Genomic DNA, 23410 nt, shown 5'->3' on the forward strand with positions numbered 1-23410 from the left:
GGCATGTGTCTGGAGACATAAAGCTCACTGTCCTTCCTTCCATCGGTGTGAGGCTGCTGGGATGGGATGTGTTTTGTGTGTTGTTGATTCTTTGGTGAGGAATGACTTCAGTGTTGACCTGTTCCTCCTGCTCCCAGCATGTTCACACAGCACAAGGTCAGATGTATGAATGCAGCAGCCAGCAGGCTGAGCCGGACTCCAGGGGCCCGGTGTGGAAAAGGGCTGAAATCCATAATGATCAGTCTCTTAGGCTCACTGAATAATGCAAAGCTTTATAATAGAACCCACTCTCTAATGGCAGAGATAGATAAGAACCATTTCACACACTGGCAGCAAACTGCTTGCTTATTTATCCAGCATCTGCAATAGCAGGGAGATGTGTGTGTGTGTGTGAGAGAGAGAGAGAGAGAGAGACTGTAAAACTGAGCAGCACAAACAAACGGATAAAGAGCAGAGGGGGGTTGCAGTGAGGGCCGGGGCTGCCTGTCCGTGCCCTCAGCTCTGTCTGATATCTTCAGGTTGTCGCCACGTTTTGATCTTAATCTCATTTCACAGCCCCCCTCCCCTCCTTTGTTTTTGCTCTTTCCAGCTTCACTCTGTGCACACGTCAGAATCAAGATGTGCTTCCAGATGTGGCGGCGCAGCAGTGACGTCTCCATTCGAACCACCCCGCAGAGAGGGAGATGAGTCAGGAGGCAGGCCGTCCAATGGGATGAAGGTGTGCGAGTGTGAGTAATTTCACACACACACAAACATTATGAACAGCCTCATCTGTAGAGGCATTACTTCCTTCAGTGTGCCTGCATGCATATGACTCACAGGACTGAGCGACTCGGCCTTCACCTTCAACCATAATCAATTCCTCATAACTTCTCGGGCTGTTTTATTGAAGTCCAGCCAGAGTCACTCAGTAACTTATTCCCCTCTCATTAAAACCCACAGTGACATAAACAAATACCGCTGGCATTATGCGTTCCAGCGGGCGCTAAGCTAATCTCATCATAATTCTCCAAAGCCTGCACATTAACTCTTTTGCTACGACAGCACTGTTCATCAAGCTGCCTGCGTTGGCCTCGTTGGACGTCCTCCAGAAACAACACTTTGCACATTAGGCCTTCACAGCGACAAGTCCGGGGCCAGGATGTGTCCGAAAGAGGAGGAGGGGTGTTAGTGTTCAACATCAGAGCCACGGAGCTGATGAGTGGAGGGGAGAGTGTTGCTTGTGTGATTCAGAGCTCTCTGGATGGCTTTGTCCTTCAAAGCACGTGCATGAGGTATTTATTGGACAAATGGCTGAACAGTTTGGGCAAAAAACCAAAGAACACAACAAAGAACGACGTAGTGTGTTTGTCCCTTGTTAGCATTATCAACAATGCTAGCACACAAGCTTTAAACCAGCTTAGAGCTTCACATGGAACCATGTGGGAAACTGTCGACCAATCAGATCCCACCAACCAATGAACAAAGTCTGCTGAACATGTTTGGTGCTAATAAAAGGAATTATTAAATCTACCTTCCATAGCTCTACCTGTCAGCAGATCAATAAAATCACCTCCGCTAACTCCTCTCTAATGTGCATTTATCAGCTCAAACTCCAACGATCCCCTCAGTGTTATCACCAGGTTTAAGGAAAAACAAGCAAACAAAGCTCGACACAGAGACAAAAACCTGCCACCAATATGAGTTAGGCAACTTGTGAAGGCTAGGATAGATCCATAAGCACAAATCTAGTCCCAACCCCTGAAATTTGGCACCATGCTGCTTCACCTGCCATCAGTTGTCAGCATTAACTGCAGTCCAACAGAACTAAAAGGAATGCTTTAGTGGAATAGTCCCCATGAGACCCTGGGATTCAGTCCCTTTCAGACAGTACAGTTAAAGGTTACCATAGTAACCCTGACCCCTAAACCTAACCAAGTAGTTTTTGTTCCTGAGACCTATAAAACAGGAAATCAAACCCTGTTCACTGGACGATAACATGCTACGTGTGATGATTCCATCTTACAGCCAGGAAGAGGACACAGATGAAAAGAGCAGTGGTGCCCAAAGGTAGCAGACCATCCTGACCACCAGCTTCTTTGGACACAAGCAGACTAACAGGAGGCCTGGTGAGATCAGTCCATCCGATTAGCAAGGTAAAAGCTGGGGGCGGCACAGACTCCTCTCTTTGTAGTTCCCTCTGCACGCCTTCAGTCTCTGAGTCTGAGTTTCGTCCTCCATAAGCGCTTCACATGATGCCACATTTGTATAATAAGAGCTGGAAATGAAAAATATGTCTGATCTCGGCTGACGGGCCGCCTACTTCAGCTCCTCTCTGGCTTTGCCTCTTTGGCTGTATTTGGATTAAACAGAAGTTAGGTGGACTCAGGTGGACGCTGCTAACATGAAGATGGGACTCATCAGTCCCTTTTTAATGTTGTGCTGGGCTGTACGCAGAATGATTAGATGATCTTCTCATGCTGAGAGCTTTCAGTCTGACTGCTGGCAGACATTTTACCGTCATCCTTACAGACAAACATTCTGTGGTTTTGATTTTTAAATGTTTCCTTTGGGTGCAATAAATGACATTTTCCATTAACAAAATATTAACAAGGGATTACAAACAGCCTCATAACCTCCCACAGAGTTGGTCTGTGTGAAACATCATCATACCACACTGCGAGGTCATTTCCTGTCTGCCTGTTAAAATGTGGCTGTTTATAGAATATGTGGCCAAAACTCACATCCTCTGAAATCTGACCCATTTCCGGGAGCATCATCGTTCTGACAGATATAAACATTAAGCCTTCTAAAATTTTACACACCGCCATAATGGAGCAACCGTTCCCCCCCGAGCCTGCAGTCTTAAAGACAAGTCGAAGCACTTAGCATTTAGTGGCAGAGCGCGGCCGTGGCACTGTGGGAGCAGGTGTGTTTTAGGACTCAATAACGCTGCGAAGATGAAACCCTGTAAAGCAGAAGGGTCTGAAGTGGAGGTGAGTAATAGGCAGAGTGAGCTCTCTGCACATCCCCTCTCAATTACATCAAGTGACCAAAGCGTCTCCTTGTAAAATACAACTTTCTGTGCGGCCGCCCTCCTTTGTGCCAGGTTATTTCTCCCAAAAGGAGATTAAATTTTGACTGAAGTGAACCTCGTGCACAGAGAGGGGGAAAAGAAAGAGGAGGAAATGTCATCAGCACTTCAGCCTTCTTGATTTGTGAGGTGACTGAAATGTGGCTCCTGTTCATGTTATTGAATTCTTTTCAAATTAATGGCATCATTTTATGCTGCTATTCAATAAGTCAAGTACAAGTTTCAGCTCTACAGCGTCTCATAACTCAAACATTTTCAAGGTCTGTTCCTTTAAATCCAAATGAGCTGCTACTAGCCACGCCCCCTTCTGTAAGAGGGCTGCACCTTCACTGCTGTAACCCTGGATCACGGTCAGTCATCATTCAAGGCAACAAAAATACTTGGTCAGGTTGATCTGTGCAACTTCACCAGGAAACTGATATATCCAGGTGATTAAAACAACAGTATTTGTGTATGTAGCGCCCTCTTAAGGTCATATAAATCTAGTGCACAACAAATGTGTTGAGATGATGCCAAGAAAATACATTTAGCAGAAAGAATGTGCCCTGCAAGCTGTTAAATGTGTTTAATGGTTTGATGGGATTCTTGCCTGAGCCGGGGCTTTTATTTTGTAGTTTTGTTATTTGTTATTTCCTGTTTTTGCATTGTTTTATTTTGAAATCACTGACACGCCTCTCGTTTCAGGTGTCTTAACTTCCCCTTCCTCGTGCGCTCCCTCCTCCTCCTCCTCCTCCTGGTGATTACCTGCTCCTCCCTAATGTGTCTCACCTGTGTGTCGTTGTCTTCCCTGCTCCCTCTGTATATCTAGTGTCTTATCTTCACTTGGTGCCAGTTTGTTTTGGGTTCTCGTACGTCTCATGCTCCACGTCAAAACCAAGCGGCAACCTTTGGGGCTCAAAGTTGAAGCCCATGCGGAAGTGTCAAAACTTGTAATTCACGCCGCAACAGCTGGGGGTTGGCTCCAAAAGCGAGTAATTTCCCATAGACTCCCATGTTAAAATGGCTGATTTCACAGCAGAAAAGAATATGTTTACAGCCTGGTACAAAAAATCGCTCTGGTCTCAGATGATAGGTTGTCTTCTAGTGTCGATTGTACAGGGGTGAATTTTTTTACAGCTCACTTGTTTCAATTGTATTCAGACTTAACAGTATTCAGACCGCTTGAGTGACAGACAGTTGACGTATCACAGCGTGAGTTTCCTGCTTCCACGATCGCCCGCCCCCCTAAACCCCGCTCGTGCTCCCCCTCTTTGTCCATATTCGGAGTTTTAGTTGATGTGACGCTGCCAACATGGCGGCGGTCATCACGTCCCGGAACCTCCCACCGAGCCTCAAAACCGCTCTTCAGAAACGGGTGACGTCACGGAAGCTCTGTCCATAGTTTTTACTGTCAATGGTCAAAACTCACCAGCGTTCGCCTACAGACCTTGTTTTGCATGTTGTGGTAAACTCATCCTCTGCCTTGTACTTTGATTACCCAGGTTCTTGGCTATTATAGGATGTCTTTTGTGACTTGTTTTTGGATTCACCTCGTTATGAACTCTATGTTACGCCCAGTTTTTTGAACGGTCTTGTGCTGAAATTTGTCAGTTAAATGAAGACTTTGCTTCACGACCGCTCATTGTACTAAACCCTGACATGACTGATGACAAACTTCCACAGAGTAATTATTATCAGACATTTTGTGGCCTTTATACATGTGTATGTGTAAATCAAACCTATTTATGTCAAACATTCAGCATGATACGTGACCACATGTTGCTTTTATAGTACGTTGATGCACTCATGTGGCGCTCGTGTGTGAGGATGTGATATATCAACTTTCAGATCATATTGCTTCTCCCCTTATGATGTCAGAAGGGGCTGTTCTGATTCTTGATATCTGCCGTTCACAGCTGCAGAGAGAAGTGATGTGTTTCCTCTTCTGTATGTCCATTATCACCACACAGATCTGCTGTGGGTAGATTCTTCTGAATTATTTATGACGTCGATGCAACACTCGGAGATATCAGCATCGTAGCACACGGTTTATCTATAAACAACGAAATGAGAACTGTACATGAATTCTACAGATTGTCTGCTGTCAGCTGTGGGCCCGTCTGAGCTCACAGTCCTGCTGCTTAACAACCAGAAACTCTCATTAATTCTCAGCTCTAATAAAGTGGGCGCTCCAGATGCTGCTGCTTTTCATTGGAATCACACCTTCAGGGTCCGGATCCTGTAATAATCCGTTTCATTGATATGCTCCTGTTCGTCTTTTTGTGTGTCGTATTGTCCTCTTGTGCGTTTTGGTCTGAATCTCTGAGGCGGCCTCAGATGATGCGTTTGATGTGGTCCACTTGACATTCTCCCTGTTTCTGTCTGTCTGCTCACAGAGCTCCTGTTCTGCTGATGATTCAGAGTTTTCTGCTCTTTGCTGACACCAAACCCCACCTCAGCCGGCTGAAGTGGTCTGCTGCACTGTACCGGGCTCTCCACAACGCCTGCGCCTCTCAGCAGCCGCCGCGGTGACCGGTCCTCCTCCTCGCTCATACTGCGGGCTCGTTCAGTTAATGAGTGTGAACATGCGGCTTCATCCCTGGCCTCAAAATCGCTTGGAGCCGAGCCTCAAGTGCCACAAACCCTTTCACTGCTTGTTTCGTCAAATGCAAAGTGACATCGCCATTATTGAAGACATCGCTTCAAAACTCGAGGTCACTGTCAATCAACCCCCTGTAGGCTCCTCTTCCTCCGCCACTGCCTGTCACTACGTCCATTCACTGCATAAACATGTTTCTGTTTTCATTCTGAAATAATGATGATGACATCATCAATCAAAATAAATAATCCCCCCCCCCCCTCTCCATCCTGCTGGTCCTGTGGAAGCTAATCTCTCAGAGAGTATCACATTCATTTTGCTGGGAGGGAGACGCCCACATTCATTCAGCTGACTGGGTGTCATGTAGCCTCACATGAAGTCATTGATCACGGCTGAAAGGAGACATGTCTGGAGGAAGGGTGCTCCGTGATGCCTGCATACGGTCATGAATGAATAGGCACCTGTGTAAGTGGCTATCGATTATCTTGTCAGTACAAGCTGCTGCAGTGAATTGCACGAACACAGACGTAATTCATACATCTCTCAGCTAATTATTGACAAAGCTGTTTGCTCGGTGTTATTAAGCAGTTTAAATCGCTGTGTTTACAATATTGCTGAAGCTTCAACAAACTTCACAACAGAGAAAACAGCACTAATTAACCCACAGGCCTCAGCCTAGGTTTCAGGGAGTTATGGCCTTTGTCACAGGCCAAGCTTCTAAAAAGTCGTCTGGTCGAGCCTCCAAGCAATCGTTGCCTTCTTTTGCTGACTTCACCTTTGTTGATAACTTTCTGTGAGACCTCTGGAGGGTCAGAGCTGCTTTGCAGCCTGGCCTTCAGAAGGTCATGCTGGCCTCCATTCTGGCCTTCAGCCAGGTTTCCCCTCAAAGAGTTGTTGCCTTTGTTGCCGGTCACCTGCTGGTCCTATAAGGTCATTGCCTTCATTGGCATCCAGCCTGGCCTTCAGAAAGTCCTGCCAGGCCTGCAAAGCCTTATCACATTTGCCACCAACCAGGCCTTAGAAGGGTAGTTGCCAGTCTTCTGGAAAGTCGCTGCCTTTGTAATCAGTCCCCAGCCAGGACTCCAGCCTAGCCTCCACCCTGGCCTCCACCTTGGCCTCCAGATGGGCGTGGCCATCCTTTGTGGTCTGCTTTTCAGTACCTTTGTCGTCAGCCTTCAGCTCAGCCTCCGTAGGGTCATTGCCTTGGCTGCCAGGATTCCAGAGGATCGTCGCCTTCATCATCATCATCATCATCATAGCTGCCAGACCAAAGCTGCTGACTCATTTTATCCTAACTTATTTAGGATTTGGGATTTTCCTCAGCTTTCCTTTTAGTGTTCTGGATTCTGGTGCAACATCTTATGACCCCAGCTGTGCTGTAGGACACGTTGATTGATATTTTCCTTAATGAAAATGATGGAAACAATGATGCATTGTGGATCCATCTGAGACAACAACATTGAAGGATGTTTAGTCCTCAGTTTCAGCAGCACCCAGAATCTGCCTGCAGCTCCTCACAACAGAAAAACAAGTGTGCTCTCTGTGTAAACATCATTTAAAGGCCTCGCTGCAGCCATCAGTGTGGGCTTGTCTTTCAAATTTCAGTTGGGGACTTGAAGGATTTACAATTCATATTCTGAGTCAAGTTGAGTGTGAATTATGTCTGAGACTCTCTTTGGAGCTGCTCAGAGGGTAAAACACTGATGATGTACAAAGCATTAATCACTGCAACGCAGCTTTCATTGATGTGTTCAAACCTCGGCTTGAAAGTAGCAGCAGGATGCGCAATCTTTAAACTTCCTCTTTATATTTATGTGATTTTTTTTCTGTTTAATTTGTGTTGAAATTGATTGATGACTATGTCGAGTGAACATCTTGTTGCTGAGTAAGAGCATGATCACACGAGAGCCAGTGATTGATGCTCCATCACAGCTCCTCTGTCCCGGGTTTCTTCACCGGTAGATCACATGATAGCAAAGTTTCCTCCTTGTGAACTCATCCAATCCGAACATTCATCCGTCTCTTTTCGCTCTCGCCTTGTAGCAATCACTTTGTGGAAACAGGCTTTTTAGCCTTTTTTTTTTCCACCCGTCTTATTCGGGGCTCCAGCTTCCAGGATCCACGCCAGTCGATCATGTCAGCCCGCTCCCTGCACGACGGAAGGGCGGAGGAGGAGAAAAAAGTCGACTAATCTCCTCTTTCCTCTCCCCTCTGTTAGCCGTCCGCTGTACCAGGGTCCCAACCTCTATCACACCTTGGAGATTGGATTGGTTCCCCCCCCCCCCCCCCCCCCTGCAGTGGACACTGAGGCCACGAGGCAAGAGGAACAAATCCAGCCAGATTCAGCACCTATGAGTTTCTTACACACTGGCTCGCTCCGGTGGCTTTAGTGCAGCTGCAGCAATGATTGCTGCACCGGTGGATGCACTGAGAGGGGCATTTTAATGCTTCATCCATCTGCCGGAGCATTTTCATGTTTTCCGATGAACTGACAGCACAAAGAAAGAAAGCTGTCCGACCAAGACAGGCGGTGTTGTACTTGATTAAAGTCATCAAGGCCTCAGAGCAAATCTCTTTGTTGTCCAAGAACAAACTGGTAAACATGTTGACTGTATACTCCCTCAATTAAGCTGCTCTCAGTAATGTCACGAGCGGCCGCCTGAGTGAGTGCATGCAGACTGCTCATTTTGACTCAGGGACAGATGGGACAGCCTCTATTCTTTTCTTCCTCCATCGTTCTTCTTTCAAAAACAAACCTTTAGCTCCTGCTGGTTGAGAAATGAGTGTGAAGCCTGACAGGAAAGGATGTTGGGGACAAATCAGATGTAAAGACAGGTGCTGAGAAAAGCCACCGAGCACACAGCGAGCCACATAAAACCAGCGACCAGGTCTCTGTACAGGAGCGGTGACGCTGTTTACCACATAGACAAATTAACCCTGTCAGTGTAGTGGGGTTTGAATAGCCCCCCCTTTTATTTACACACTTCCCAACATGCATGGCGCCGTCTGATTCTAGCCACAGTAATGGCTTCACTTGGTTGGTTGTTGTGGAAGTCTGACAGTAACTTGCATGCTTTGTCACTTCAGCAGTGAGTGATTCATTTCTCGTGGCGCTTACTGTTAGCACTAATGATAGCGCTCGCCTGCTTTTAGCCAAGACCAGCTCCAGCACATGTCCTTGACTCTGGTAAACAGTCATCACCAGATGGTAACGGTCACAGAATTCATGTTATATGCAGGTTAATACATGGTTAAAAAAAAACTGTGAAATATTGTGGATAAGAAAAATAGAAACAGAATGATAGAAAGTGTGAAAGAACAATAAAACAGAGACAAACAGGTGAGGGACTAGAGGAGGGAGGACTGAGCCTGGAGTGAGCGTTTTACAAAATGATGAGTTTGTAGCAGCAGACATGACGTGTGATGCTGAGCAGACATGATGCATCTACAAATCAGCTGAGCACAAGACAACAATGTGGAGTATTGACCCTGCAGAGATTATAATCTGAGTCTCTGACTGCTGTTGGAGCCTTTGTGGCTTGTTTAGTTTGTATTTAATTTAATTTTTATGCCGTCTTTTTGAGCCTGTAACCATCAGCGTGATTGCCGTTGCTAGGCAATCAAACTGTTGTTCTTCACCCTCTTTCTTCTTCTTATTCTTCCGTACAATTGTTGGCGCAGCGTATCTTCAGCATACATTGGCCGATTTCAGCCATTCAACTGTCAAAATGTTCATCTCACAGAGGATATTCCGGGTCAACTTCAAGTTTTTCAAATATTAAGCGATTTCGGTGTCATTTTCAACATGGGAGTCTATGAGAGAGCCCTTCAAACGAGGGTCATCTGCCAAATGTATCTCCTCCTACAAATTTCAAGCTACAGACTCCAGTTTAGTCTTGAAACGCTCATTAGATGCTGCTCTATCAAACTTGTATTCAGAATTTTCGAATTCCCAATCGTTTCTGCACACCAGGCTCTCAAATTTGGAGTGGTTTTTGAGGTCTCCTCTGCTGTTACCATGGTGACAGGCTGACACACAGAGGTGTACACAGCTCTGAGTTGCTTTGATTCTCCAGCAATTCAAAGCAATGCTTCAGCTGCAGCAATCAAACTTGTTTAGTTTGTAATTTAATTTATTTTTTATGCCGTCTTTTTGAGCCTGTAACTATGAGTAAATAAATATATTTAACTTCATAAACATGCTCATAAATGTACAGTTTATTTTTCTTTTAAATACCTTTTACTGTACTCACTTAATATTTAATGCATTCTGTATAAAAATTAATTCATAAATAAGGTAATACAATAGTGGCAAGTGGGCTTTCACACAGTTCTGTGGGTCAAAGACACAAACATAGGTTCACACATTTAAACACATTCTGGGCTACATGAGAAATTCAGATGTTAAATTCAATTATATGTAAACTAGCCGATTACTAAGAGCTACATGAACACTTGAGTATTTAAAGGAAATAATAAATTAACATGAAACATTTTCTGTTGTTTTTTTATTTCCACAACTTTAACCACAAATGGAAAATAAATAAACAAATCAATAAAAGAACGCGTTGCTGATCACGAGTTCAGTCATCTGTGTAGTTGTACAGTTGCGTTAGTAATGTGTGTGTGTGTTTATATTTTGGTGAGTGACAGGAACAGCCGCGGTGACGTCTCACGGCGGCTCCGCTGCTCCAACAGTGCATTCTGGGTCCAACCCAAGATGGCTGCGCCCTTGCAGAAGTGCTGAAGAAGTGCCTCTCCGGAGAAATTCTCGGGATTGTGTGTGATTTCCGCGGACACCGTCGCACCAAATCAGCTACTAGGGTCGCTGGTTTGTACAAGAAGCCCCGCGCAGCCCCAGTCATCGATAAGCGCGGCCGGTGCTTCGTGTGGCTGTGGCAGACTGTCCGTGTGAAGATGGGCCTCGTCTCCAGCCCCTTCCCATAGCGAAGAGCCGTGGGGAGAGGAGCCGCAGATTCCCCTGCAAACACGCGCCGGTCCACCTCGGGTTTGACGGCTTTGACATACTCTACCGGCTTTGGACGCTGCCCTACAACTTTCTGACCAGGATTGTCTGTGCGACCGTTTCTGTCATCGTCCGGAGACGGAGAGCTTCCCCAGCCCGGGTTGATAATCCCACCGCACCAAGGTCTGCATCTGCACGCTTCGCCGCTGCCACCACCACCACCACTAGCGCCATTTCTGCACATCTGCGCCGTCTCACTTCTCTCCGTGCTCACGTTGTTTCGCAGTTAGCCTGGAAAAGCCTTCAAATACCGGCAGCCAACTTGCGGAGCTGTCAAATTAGCCGCGCTAGGGTTAGCTAGCACTTAGCTAGCCGCACGGTTCTTGTTGCTAACTGTGCTGCCAGCTTTTGTGTTATTAACCACACAACTCCGCAATCTGCCGTCGAGCTGTGTCCACCTGGAGGATGACGTGACCCAGGTGTGCGCCCCCCTTTAGAGGGATGCTACAGTAAGGAGACAGGAGGCAGCTAGCCTGCTACACTCAGGAGGAAGCCAGATGTTTGCTACGCTGAGGCGTCACTGTGTTGTCAGCAGACATCACATGCCCTGTGTTGTGTCTACCTTCACAACTTCTGTGGCTCCCAGGTGGACTTGTGTGGTTGCACACTCATTCCTTAGCCATGCCTCAGTGTAAGGCCTCCATCACTTAGAGGATGTGGTCTACAGAGAGCTTGTAGCTTCTTATTTGTAGAGTCTGTTGTAAAAAGAACCGTGCACAGTGCATCCTGGGATGTGTTGGGCTGCGAGGAATCCAGCGTTTGATCGAGGCTTTGAAACGTGGCTGCCTTGTGGTGCACCTTGATCTGCAAATGTGTCTTTTGAAGGATGCAGCTCCTGAACTAGCACACAGCTTTTGTGGTGTTACTTCTAAAGAGAAACTCGGAAACAATCCCGAGGTCTAACTTTCAACTGTTCTTCACTGTAGTTAGCATCATGAAAAGGAGGATTGTCCCTTTTAACTCACGAGCAGGATTAAATCACAGTTTCCTCCATGTTTCCCAACATGTATCGTGCTTCCTTATTATAGCTCAGTGATGTCATGGGGTTCGTCTGACAGGAGCTAGTATTAGCTAAGCAGCAGTGACAGCTTTGACAGTGACTGCTAAGCTTAAAAGTGATATTAAGGGAGGTCCTGTGAGCACTGAGCAGCCAGGGAGAGTCTCATAGGTAGCGAGTGCTTCATTAGCATGCAGCACTGACACAACAGAGCCCTCCTGGTAGCTGTAATGCTAACATCTGTAGAGAGACCACTATGTAAATAGGCATAGTGCGGAAGGGGCAAACGAAGCTGATGCTGCTGCCTCTTTCTTTGACTTCCCCTCTCACAGACTGGGTGTACGCACCGACCAGCCTGGACACTGGGTCTTGTGTACGAGGGACGGTCAAACGCAGCGTTGGATTGGTTGGTACAGTGAGACAACAAAAGTGTGTTCAAAGAACCTCCTGCTCCACGTGAACAGTGGTTGCTGCAGATGCATCCTTTGCATTTTCCCTTCGCGAAAATGCAATAAAGGAAGCTAAGCTAATGTCTGTTGCCCATTATGCTAAAGCTGCATCTACCCATGGCGTTACACCCGATAAAACATGCACAACAACAACTAACAACATGGTAACAACGCTTCACAAAGCTTTTTATTCTCTCTGAGGACAAGAAAAGTTTTTGTTTTTTTAAATATAAGGAAAGGTTGAGCAGCCACGTTTGGGTTTTTACCAGAAATGTGTGATGCGCTACTCTGATATTCTGCTTTCACCTTTTGGATTTATTATTTATGATCCTCCTTTCTATTTTAGTTTTCGTACAGTAGGGAGGCTGCACAGTCTATTTAAGTCTGTTCTTCCATTTGCCAGATGTTTTGTTTTCAGCACATGCACGCTCTGAGGTGCATCTCCGTGTTTTTAAAGTCATCACAAGTAAAGTTCTGCCAGATTTATACAGTAGTAAGGGAGTCATTTGAGTCTGTTGATGATTCATTCTGATCTTCAGGGGGAACCCTGATGGACGTTTTTATTGTTGTTGTAAGAACAGGGAAGCAGACACCGTTCTAAAATGAGTTTTTTTTTTTTTTAGTGTGGGTTAGTTTCCCGCTGTGGCTGCACAACAGGAGCCCACAGACACTCATCAAATCTGTGTTACTAACATGAGCTCTCTCTCTCTCTCTCTCTCGCCCCGAAGGGCCCTGATGAAAATGGACTCCGACTTGCTTCATTCGCCGGCCGTGGGCCTCGCCGAGGAAGAGGAGGCTGACATGAATGACTGGAAACTTCCCTTGGCCTTCATGAAGAAGAGGCACTCAGAGAAGATTGAGGGCTCCAAGGCCTTGGCGCAGAGCTGGAGGATGAAGGACAGGGTAATGTCTCTGCTCGTCTGTATGTCTGTAGTAACTCAGGATGGTTCCCGGGGGCACCGGGGCTCTTCTCTCTGTTTATGTGCAGACTTGTGCAATAAGTGCATTTGATATCTTAAAGGAGATCAGGTTCACGTTCAGCAAACCAGGAGACGGTAGATTAAAACTGAAATAAAATAGTCTCAAATTATTTAGTGTTTTCCCACTAAAGCTGCAGTCTGTGTAGCCCCACATCTTTCCCTCTGTGCCTCAGAGCTCCTCTGTTGCACAAATATTGCTCTGAGCACATCGGGGAGCTGTGTTATCACAGGCATTGCATTTCACATATTTCGCCTTGTTGTTTAATTAGGCCTGTGTGTGTCATTCAACTGAAAATAGTCCTGTATGAGTTCCAGTTTACTCTTTAGATATTATGTGTGAACATGAATGTTGGACCGTGTGGCTGCTGTACCTGTGCTGCGCCTTGCTTTTCTGTGTGGCAGGTACAAAGGTGCACTGGTAGGTGGTTTTGTCGTATCTGAGGGGGAGGCAGTAAGTGCTGAATTGACCACTCGGTCAAAAAAAAAAAAGGGTGAGCTGGCATGGCGAGGTGCACTTTGATTGCACAATGACGACATGCGGTGGTGTAATGGCACACTGAGGCACTAACAGGGCGGCTTTGTTTGTCAGTGTTAAAATTAGGGATGTCCCGATCAGGTTTTTTTGCCCTGGAGTCCGAGTCTGAGTCATTTGATTTTGAGTATCTGCCGATACCGAGTCCCGATCCGATACTTTCAGGACTCTCTATAAAGGCACTCATTGCCTCGAACCATGGACCTCTCGCGCCAAAAGCGGCTGTCATACCCCTACACTACAAGACACAGAGCCACCCTGCACAGAAGGCACTAACTTTGACAGCCCTAATAAATATATATTCGAGTCCTGATCGGGAGGTAATGTCCGATTCCGATCGAGTCTGAAATCACGTAATCGGGCCCGATTTCCGATCACGTGATCGGATTGGGACATCCCTAGTTAAAATGAGGCTTTTTATAAGTTGCATTTTAGTCTCTGTGGGAAACCGGCTGCTGTTCCATGCATTGCATACATGCATTAATGGCACCGATCTGAAAATGCCCTTCCGCAGTGCTAGTTCCGAAAACGCCATCTGATTAAAAAGACAAATCAAACGTAAGGATGTTCCACACTGAGCTTTGGGAGGACATCAGTCCTCGAACAGCCGGACCACAGCAGCAAATCACTGGCTGCCCTGCTCTTTAATACAGTGCCGATTCATTTAGTTCTGCTGGAGGCTAACCACGCTACGCTCAGAGGGGGGAACCTCAAAGCTTTCCCTCATGAATGGCCACAGTGTGTTCCAGCTCTCATAAAGCTGCCGTTTGATCCACCACAGGTCCACCAACCTGATTACTTCACTGCCTCACGGCTACACAGCGCTACCGTTATAATAATGGCAAATGTCACTTAGTCATACATAACCCTCACAAACTCTCACTCCTCTTGTAGAAATTCACCCAAATGAAAATTTAACACTCTGCTGCTGTTAGGGCACGAGCTGAATTACACCGCTGAAGTGTCAGGCTGCAGGGAGATGAAGGCGTCATTAAAACGTGAGGCTGCGATTGATTTAAAAGAGGTAATATGCGCCGGCTGGAATAGACCTTCCTATCAAGAAATTCAGGCTAAATCGACCGTGTAACATTTTTCACCGCTCACGGCGTTTCCAGGCCGCAGACCCTCATTTGTAAACTCATGAGAGGAATGTGTCCTTTCACATCTCTGGGCTCAGAGAGCTGTTTGTGGCTCTGAATGTGACCTTAGGCCCAGCTGAGGGTGAGGGTGTCCACACAAGTTGTGTAGAGATGCAGAGATGGTGTGTTTGGAGGAATGGACTGCCTGTTGACTCCTACCTGGGCTTTTCTTCTTTCTAGCATACGATGTAGAACACATTGACACTGCTTAAATGATGAACTTAGACCATTAAATGTTCTCAGTTCACATCCTACTTGTTAATGTTCACACCACATTTGTAGAAAAAGCACATTCCCCACATATTGTGATTATGACTTTTGACCTGTGACCACATCTGCACATTTTAGCAGATATACAAATCAGCTCTGCAGTTGTGGTGTTCCAACTTCCAGTTCTCCAGCTAGTTCTCCAGCACTTCATGTTCATGATCGCTCTGCATGTTCAGCTGACAGACAGTATCTGCAGATATCTAGCGAGTCAGTCTGAGAAAAGATAAGCCTAGTGAGAGCAGCGTGCAGCGTGAGGCTTATGGGTGGGCCTTAAATGATGTCCTGCACTGTGGGAAATCAGAGGCCCAACACATTTACAGCACACACAAGTCTCAGGGTGAAGTCAGATGGAGGCTGCACAGTTACTGGACTCATTGGTCAAAATGCTGTGTTTATTCCTCATTGACAACTATTGAGCTGTGTTTGTGTGTGTGTACCAGTGGAGCTGTGTGTGTGTGTGTGTGTGTTTGGGTCTGCACCTGCCAGGTGGAACTGAGATAACAGCTTTCAGATGGAGTGTGTGAGTGTGTGTGAGCACTATCAGTGTTGGTAGAGTCCAAGGTCAGGACTTACTTCACATGACGAGTGGCTCTCTTCAGCTAATAAAATGTCGTGCAGTTGTTTATCGTGGTTTTATTTTGCGGAGTTAATTGGGGGTGGAACAGAAGCTGCTGGAAGTATCTCATTTCCTTTATTGAGTGCTCAGAGCTGCGTTGAGGAATTGAAGCAGTCAGCTGGAGTTAATGAGCGGGATTAGGTCTGCAGAGATTTTACATGAGTTTGATTGGCTCCAATCAATTAACGGGAAGAATTCAAACCACCTCTGTCAGTCTGGGACCTCTTTTATCTATCTCCTGCACAGTAAATATAAAACCTAGTCAAATCTGAACCTCAACTTTTTCTGATAAATGTTATTGGCTGGTGGTACACTTTGTTTTAGCCTGACGGCTCACAGGAAAGAGCTGTGGGACTTTCATGCTTCCATATCTAATGAGTGCAGCCTAAAATAAAGATGGATAAACCTCTTGTGACTCTGGCCATTGCCATCTCGGCAGCATCAGTCAAAGCAGACAGCCTTTAAAGATGTAAGAATTAACATGACCATTATGACGTTACAAACAAGTGTCCACTTCGATGTCACACACTGCTGTTGGAGCTTTTTCACACACACATTGTGTTGTCATGGTGAGGACTCCATCTTGCTGCCTCCTTCTGTGCGACTCGCGCTTTCATGAAGCCTCTGATTTGTCAGTGTGACTACCTCCGATAACTCAGTGGCGCAGTTAGAGTGCTGCTGCCTTCCACTTCTGTGGTCCTGCCTCACACACACACACACACACACACACAAAATGGCGAGGTGCATAAACTGTTGTGAACCTTACATGTGTCTGGTTAGGCTGTTCTATCCAAACTTATCAAGGTCATTTTACAGAGAAGTTTTGATCATTGCACAGCTCTGAGTGTATGTTCTGTGGGCAAAGAAGTGATCCTTTCAGTGCATGTATTTGGAGGCGCTCGTCCTTCTCCCTACCTGTCATGCTTCACAATCCCCAGTGCAGCTGTAGGCTGTTTGACGTCAGAAAACTTTGATGCAAACATGACGCAAACTTTATTTCCGTCCACTCACAGTCTAAGAGTGCAGCCTGCTCATAAACCCTGTCTCTCTGTGATGAGCCCGGTGGCCTGTCACTCAGAAACGGCCTTGTTGATGCTTATTTTTAGGACTCTGTGTGCATGGAATCTGTTTAGCTTGTAGGACGTGAAAGGCACAGTCACATACTCAGTCAAAGAAGTTTTAAACGGAAATAAAATAGAAGCTTCAACTTACTAAGTAGTATTTTCTCATTTTCTCAAGACCCTCTTTTTAGTAGCTGTAATGAGCCCCTGCAGCAGACAACATGCTAGCGTGTACTGTAGGGTCACTGACTCTCTTTAATTTAAAGATCCAGTCAGATCTGACAGCTCGCTCATTAGAAGCACCTAAAATAAAAAGAGATGTATGTTTAATGAACACACTAAGACATCATCACGGGAGGCAAATGTCAGGTCGAAACACAGAACATGCAGAGAACCCATCTTTAGATATGAAGTATAAAAGCCTATCTTCAAATCAAATCAGAGAACTTTATTCTTTGTTCTGGGGACAGATTATAACAATAACAGCCGTCACATGACGCCCTGCACCTGCATGAAAACAGATGGACGCAGTGCAGGTGGATGTGTTGATGAGCTCAGTGATGCTTGGTGAGAGTAAAGCGGGCTGAGATGGAGCTGCAGTATTGATGTCCTGATTATGATCAGAACCTTCTGCACCATCCAGGTTGCGCACCTGACTTCCAGCAAAGCTGGGATCTTCATTATATATGAATATGGAATAAAAGCCATCTAATAATTTATTACCAGGCTAACAGGCTACTGGGCGCCGGCGTACTTGATGTTCGAGCCACTGTGGCGGGTGATTATCATACGACCTGTAACCTGTGACCCCTCTGAGCAGCCATTGCTCACGCTCATTTAAGGTTCCCTCATATCTCTCAACCCCGCCTTTGTTTTTTTTTTTCGACTTTGGAATAATGAAATCAATAAGCCATCAATATCTAAGCCCATTGTAATAATGTGGAAACGAGACAGGTGGTCTGTTCCAGTTTATCTTCTGCATCATTAGTTGAGTTCAATCGATGTTCGCAGTCCATTAGGCAGCATGTAGACCTCTGGCCACTGAGGCGTGAAAACTGAATGTATTTGTGAGGTACTGACAGTAATGACGCAGCAGTGATTTTATATCTGTCGTAAATTATAGCAGCAGCTTCACCGAAGAACCTTTTTTAACAAACAGTTTAATGTGAGGCCATCTGGTTAACGAGTAATCGACGACATGAGTCGACATGAGTTGTTTTTATATAAACTTCTTAAAAGAAAAACACATTTTTTTTTAAAGCCATTAGCTGCATCAACACGACTCGGCCTCACTTCACATTATCTCCGACTTCCTCCTCTTTGTGTCGTTGTAATTATGATGCTGTGATAATGCTGATGGTTTTCCTTGGGAATGAAGACTGATGAAGAGTACCAGTCACTTCTTGTGCATGAGATGGATGCTGAGACTTTGGCAAAAAGTGAACTGTGCCACTTTCAGTCTAGTGGGAGGAGTGCTCTGACTTTATCCAGTGTTGTACAGTGTTCTAGGTGAGGTGTTCGTTGGCTCTTTCATGGACACAGGAACCAGGAGAAGAAGGTGCTAAAGAAATACAGACCGTTTACTTTGGTGTTTGGTCATGTGGTAGCCATGTTTTCCAGCATCGCTCAGATGTGCAGAATCAAACAGGTCCTGGTTGAACTTGTGTCTTATGGCCTCTCTACACTGTGTGATTTTTATCAATCTTAACATACCATAGCATGACACACTATGCTACGTGGATCTAATATCTCCGCGATTCTCCTACGATGCTTGTCTTTCGTCTGGGACAGCGTAAAGTCGCACAGTGTAAACTGGCCATTACAGTTTCACCCAGCATGCACTGTGTTGGGGTTTGTTTGGGTGCAGCTCCATGTTGTGTCTCACTTTGCATTCAAATAAGAAGTGCTGCGTTTTCCCTTTGACAGATTTTTTCTAGAAGAACTACATTAAATATTAAAAACTAAATGCAAAACCTTTGGCCTTTGTCGTCCAAAGTGTCCAGTATCGGACCTGTTGCTCCCAGCTAGCTGCGGCACACCCTCAGGAGATCGATGCTCTCCACTGTTTTAATAACCTTCATTTATGGCGGGCCTAACAAATGGATTAATCAGGAGCCATTGATCGTACGTGGTGGATGGTGCTGAGGGCTGTATGGGAGTCTTAAAAGGGCACTCAGGGAAAAGGCAGGAAAATCCCCTGGAGTCCCGTGCAGTTATTAATGAGAGGAGGACGGCATCCAATTATATGCAAAGGCCTGAAACGGGAAGATGTGCGCTCTCATGATATATGCAGTCCCATCACTTCTTCTTTTGTCTCAGTTAAAGAGGAAGACGTTCTTTTTTTCTCCCTCCTTTCTCCTCATGCCGAACCAAGATCCTCAAAATGGTTGGAACTCCATGAGGTCCAGTATACCAGTGTTAACATCTACATTTGTTTTCGCGAATGAAGAGACCACAGCTGCCCGTTTGATTCTTAGTTCACAGAAGGGAATCCCACTTGCATTGATTTCATTACGTTGCTTCATATTATATATAACATACCAGTGTTAATTTTGGCAGCAATTTTGGATTTAGTTTTTATTTTAGTCTTGTGACTAAAATGTCATTTGATTTTAGTCACGTTTTAGTCATCAACATTTAGTCTAGTTTTCTAAAATTCTATGATATATATTTTTTCATGAAATAATTAAGGTTTAAAGTGCAATAAAACAGGAACAGCTTTAACTTGTGTTATTTGAATCAAACACCTCTTTATTTAATTGCTATGATCTTTACACAAAAGAACAGTGAACAGTGAGCTGCTCTCCCTGAATACACTGTTCAGTCATGACCTTCTTCATGAATCCTCCATAACTACAGCAAAACACTTCAGTGACAACTTAGAAACAGGTCGCATGCTGTAAAACCATCAGCAGTGGTGTCTTCATTTATAGATTTTGTCACGTGTATCTTTGAGCGGAAGTTAAGACGACTCGTCTGCAAACGTCGCTTCAGGTTTGTTGTGTTTTTACCGCTGATAGTCGCTCCGCACGGTTTGAACCGTCTTGTTTGTCTTGACATCAAACGTGTCCGTGTGTCTGTTCTCCTCCTGTGTTGTGTTACCATGCATGAGGACGCCTTCTTCCAGCATCGCGGGGTAACGTCCTTATGCAGAGAGATCACTTCCAATTGGCTCTCTGCCGCCGTCTCCTGATTCGTCCCTCCCTTCCACAAACAAAATTTGCTCTGATTGGATCTCGTCTCCATCAAAAATCTCGTCTCGTTTTAATTCGTTGACGAAAGCGTCAATACATTTCGTCTTCGTTTTTGGCACCGTGCGTTAGTTTTGATTTAGTTATCGTCTCACTTTTATCAGCTAACAAAGGTCGTTAACGAAAACTACGACAAAAATGATTCGTCAACAAAATTAACACTGGAACATACTAACATATAATTAGCCTAAAAAGTTACAAAGCATTTTTTCCAAGTTCAAAAGTTCTTAATGCCTGAGGCGGTGTTTTCAAATTGAACACACCTCCAACCACACCAGATTCCACTGCTAAACCTATGAATCTGCAAATATTCTCTTTTAAGAGGTTGGAAGCTGAAAGTTTCTCATGTTTGTTTGTTCAAGTGCATTGTTGGTTTTGATATATTCTTGCCTCTTTTTTTTCCCCTCTGAGATTCTTATCTGTAGAATATGCAGAACCAACAAAATGTTTTATTCTGGTGTCTTCCTGTGGGTCAGTGAAGTCCAGGTCAGAGTTTTGACAGACCTCTCTGTGTTGTATTGTGGAGATTTGTCTTGGAATTAGCATGCTGCTCAGCCCTCACATTTTGTACCACATGGAGTGTATATAAATATAAATGCTGGACAAACATGGCAAATACTCGGCGAGCGATTGGCTGATTCGCAGGCTTTCTGCAGCTCATGTGCAGAGTACATAATAAGATGTTTGTGAAGGTTGTAAAAGTGCAGATAGATAAATATTTATAGCACAAGGAGATCCCATTTTATTTCTCACCTCCCACATGTGTAGAAAAATGTGTCCAGTTTATTTACTGTTTTTTTGTTGTCTTTTGTTCTGTGTGTATAATTTATGTCCCTAAAGGTGTTAGTGCACAATATATAGAGATATGAGTACTCTTTACTTTTAGCCGTTTATATTGGAGTGAAAAATGAGCCTACTGTGACAAAAAGCATGAAGGAAATATATATTTAGAGGGTTAGATATGTGCAAATATCCAGTATTAACAGGGATCAAGGCGTCCTCATACCTCTCTGCTTTCATTGCTGTCCATTTCAGCTTAATGGTATAATGTACATCAACAAGGTGTGAGGTGACCCCCCCCCCCCCCCCCCCCCCAGGAGCTAACTCACTGCCATAAGCCATTAAGATTTACCAGCGTTACATCTAATGCTTACCCGGTGCTTTCCAAACCTGTGTGTGTGTGTGTTTGTCTGTTTGTGTGTGGAGTAAACAAGAAGATAAATCAACAATAGTAACACATCTGTGTACCGTCACACTCAAATGCCACAATCAATGGGAACAAAAAAAAACCACCCTCCCTGATGAATGTGTATTGTTCTCATGTAAATGTTTTATAAATGAGCAGATGCTGAATGGAAACAAATAATTTCATCAGCTCAGTTTTGTAATAGAATCCTAATTATCTCACTGTCCTTGTAATCATGATTAACAGCAGTCAGCACACAGATGCTGTGTGTGTGTGTGTCCTCACTGTGTGTTTGTGTTATGTAATACAGTGTGTTAGTCTTCCCTGTTAACATTATATATGAATTGACCTTAGACTTGTCTCCTGGTTTTGGTTGACATTTTACCTGCTGCAACAATTTCTGTCTCTGCGGACTTCGGATTAATATGTTTTCAAAGTGTGCTGCCATTTCAGCTGTTGTGTTTTTAAAGGGCAAACCTGATGTGGTTCTTCTCGGCTGAGTGTGCGTCTTTGCGGTTCGTTTTTTTTTAGATATGAATGTCTTTCCCCGAGGTGTGGGTGCAGAGCTGACAGAACAGATACACTCAGATCTTCATCTTAGCAGATGAATCCCCAAGTTGGTGCAGATGAACTGTGTGTTTATTTAAGGGGAGGCCGGCGTGCACAAAATAAAATTACTCATAGTAATGCCTTCTTTCTGTCGATACAGGATCCTGTACCTTTTATTTAACAAGCGAGGTGGAGAAATTTGTACTTTTAGACCAGATAATTGGAAACAAATGGCAATATATGAACTGTTTAGCGGTTAATATGTTAAGGGGCTACCATTTGCTTACAAATCAGCTGCAGTCCTCATTGACTTTGCAGTCATTTGGATCTTGAGCTCTGTGTCTGGGGACATGGGATCAGTCCCAGTAGAAAAGCTCAGTTTCTTTGAAGGATGAAGGAAGTGAAAATCTTTACAGAGCCTCTCTTGAAAGCACGCTGACTTTTAGATCTGGTGATTGGGGAGGCTGCTGCACAGTTTAAGCCTCTTTCTACTGTTCATGAAACAACTCCTGAGAAATATCATTAGATTTCAAAGTAGTTACAGACGGCAAAATGAGCAAAGGTGCCATTATCAGAGCAGTTTTTAAAGAATCTTTTATTTATAAAATAAAAAAACGTGTTTGAAGGTTAGATTTTATAACAGGCAGCGTAAGGGCCAGCCTTTACATGCAGCCTCACACTGGAGATATGTTGACACAGCCCTCTTCAGAAACATCCCTGGTTTATCATAGCGTTCTATATTATTGCATTCAGTTCTGGACCCAGTGAAGATCTTTGTATTTACCACACAGTCAAAATACCACGACTTCAGTTTTAAGGTATTGCCAGTTCAGGGTCATGTCTGACAGTGATTTTAATGAGGTAGTATGGTCCTGTTTCAAAGGCAGGTAAAGTCAAGTGTCATCTGTGTAACTGTGGAACAATGTTCTATTTGTCTACTAAGAAAGAACGGGCTGTGTATGGAGCCCTGAGGGACATGTTGCTGAGGAAGATGCCGAAGAGGACATTAATTCCTTAATGGCTGCAAGTGATGGATGTGCACTTTGGTCAACAGTGTCAAAAGCAGTTGTGAGCTCTTAGAACAGAAGGTTAGTAGGAAACCTTGAGTCAGAAGTTAGATGAACAGATGCTTAAAAACTTTGAAAAGGAGCAGTTTCACTCAGGAACTCGAACATGGAGTTAATACCGGAGCTATCACATGACACAGTCTCACAGTTTTTCACACTGAATTAAACATTCCATGAATACAGCTGTCTATCAGAGCAGAAGACTTGTATCACTTCCCGATCAGGAGAATGAGTTCATGACACACACCTTGCAAGCAGGAAAAGGGCGAGGGGTGAGGAGATGAGGTGAAAATGAATGCAGCGATGCAGCGTAGCTGCCTGTGTGTGCTGAGGGTGCACGTACATGTGGAGTCTTGTCCCGCTGAGTCCCACTGGCACACTGACCTTTCACTCCGGTGGTGGGAAAGCACAGCGCGCCTTAATTATTTTCACAACAACAGCATCTTCTCACCCTGCTCAGGATGTCACAGAACACACAGCACTTCATTTCTATAGGTGTACATGACACACGCAGACTGTGTCTACCTGTAAAGGTCACTTGGCTGTATTGTATGACCTACATGAGCTACATCAGCTGCTTATAGCATCCAAGCATGAATGAAGCAGTCACACTGACGTCAAAGTAGAATTATTACC

General features: G+C 44.8%; 2 protein-coding genes across 8 annotated transcripts in view; both read left to right on the top strand.

Annotated features, from left to right (window-relative positions):
- The window catches only part of LOC114437263 (endonuclease V-like), a 71267-nt gene extending 69013 nt beyond the window's left edge, over positions 1 to 2254 (top strand). Inside the window, exons 11-12 of the transcript XR_003670900.1 lie at positions 590 to 728; positions 2008 to 2254. The gene's annotated coding sequence lies outside the window, so the exon portion shown is untranslated. The remainder of the gene's footprint in view (positions 1 to 589; positions 729 to 2007) is intronic.
- Positions 2255 to 10329: 8075 nt separating this feature from the next.
- The window catches only part of rptor (regulatory associated protein of MTOR, complex 1), a 132729-nt gene continuing 119648 nt past the window's right edge, over positions 10330 to 23410 (top strand). For 6 of the 7 annotated variants that reach the window (XM_028405798.1, XM_028406044.1, XM_028405960.1 and 3 more), the window contains exons 1-2: positions 10330 to 10800; positions 12852 to 13026. In XM_028405798.1, coding sequence (XP_028261599.1) covers positions 12859 to 13026 — 168 coding nt within the window. In that variant the 5' untranslated portion in view covers positions 10330 to 10800; positions 12852 to 12858. The remainder of the gene's footprint in view (positions 10801 to 12851; positions 13027 to 23410) is intronic. The other variant, XM_028406292.1, reaches the window with a different exon arrangement.

Source organism: Parambassis ranga, chromosome 1 (assembly GCF_900634625.1).
Source record: "Parambassis ranga chromosome 1, fParRan2.1, whole genome shotgun sequence".
Classification (NCBI taxonomy): domain Eukaryota; kingdom Metazoa; phylum Chordata; class Actinopteri; family Ambassidae; genus Parambassis; species Parambassis ranga.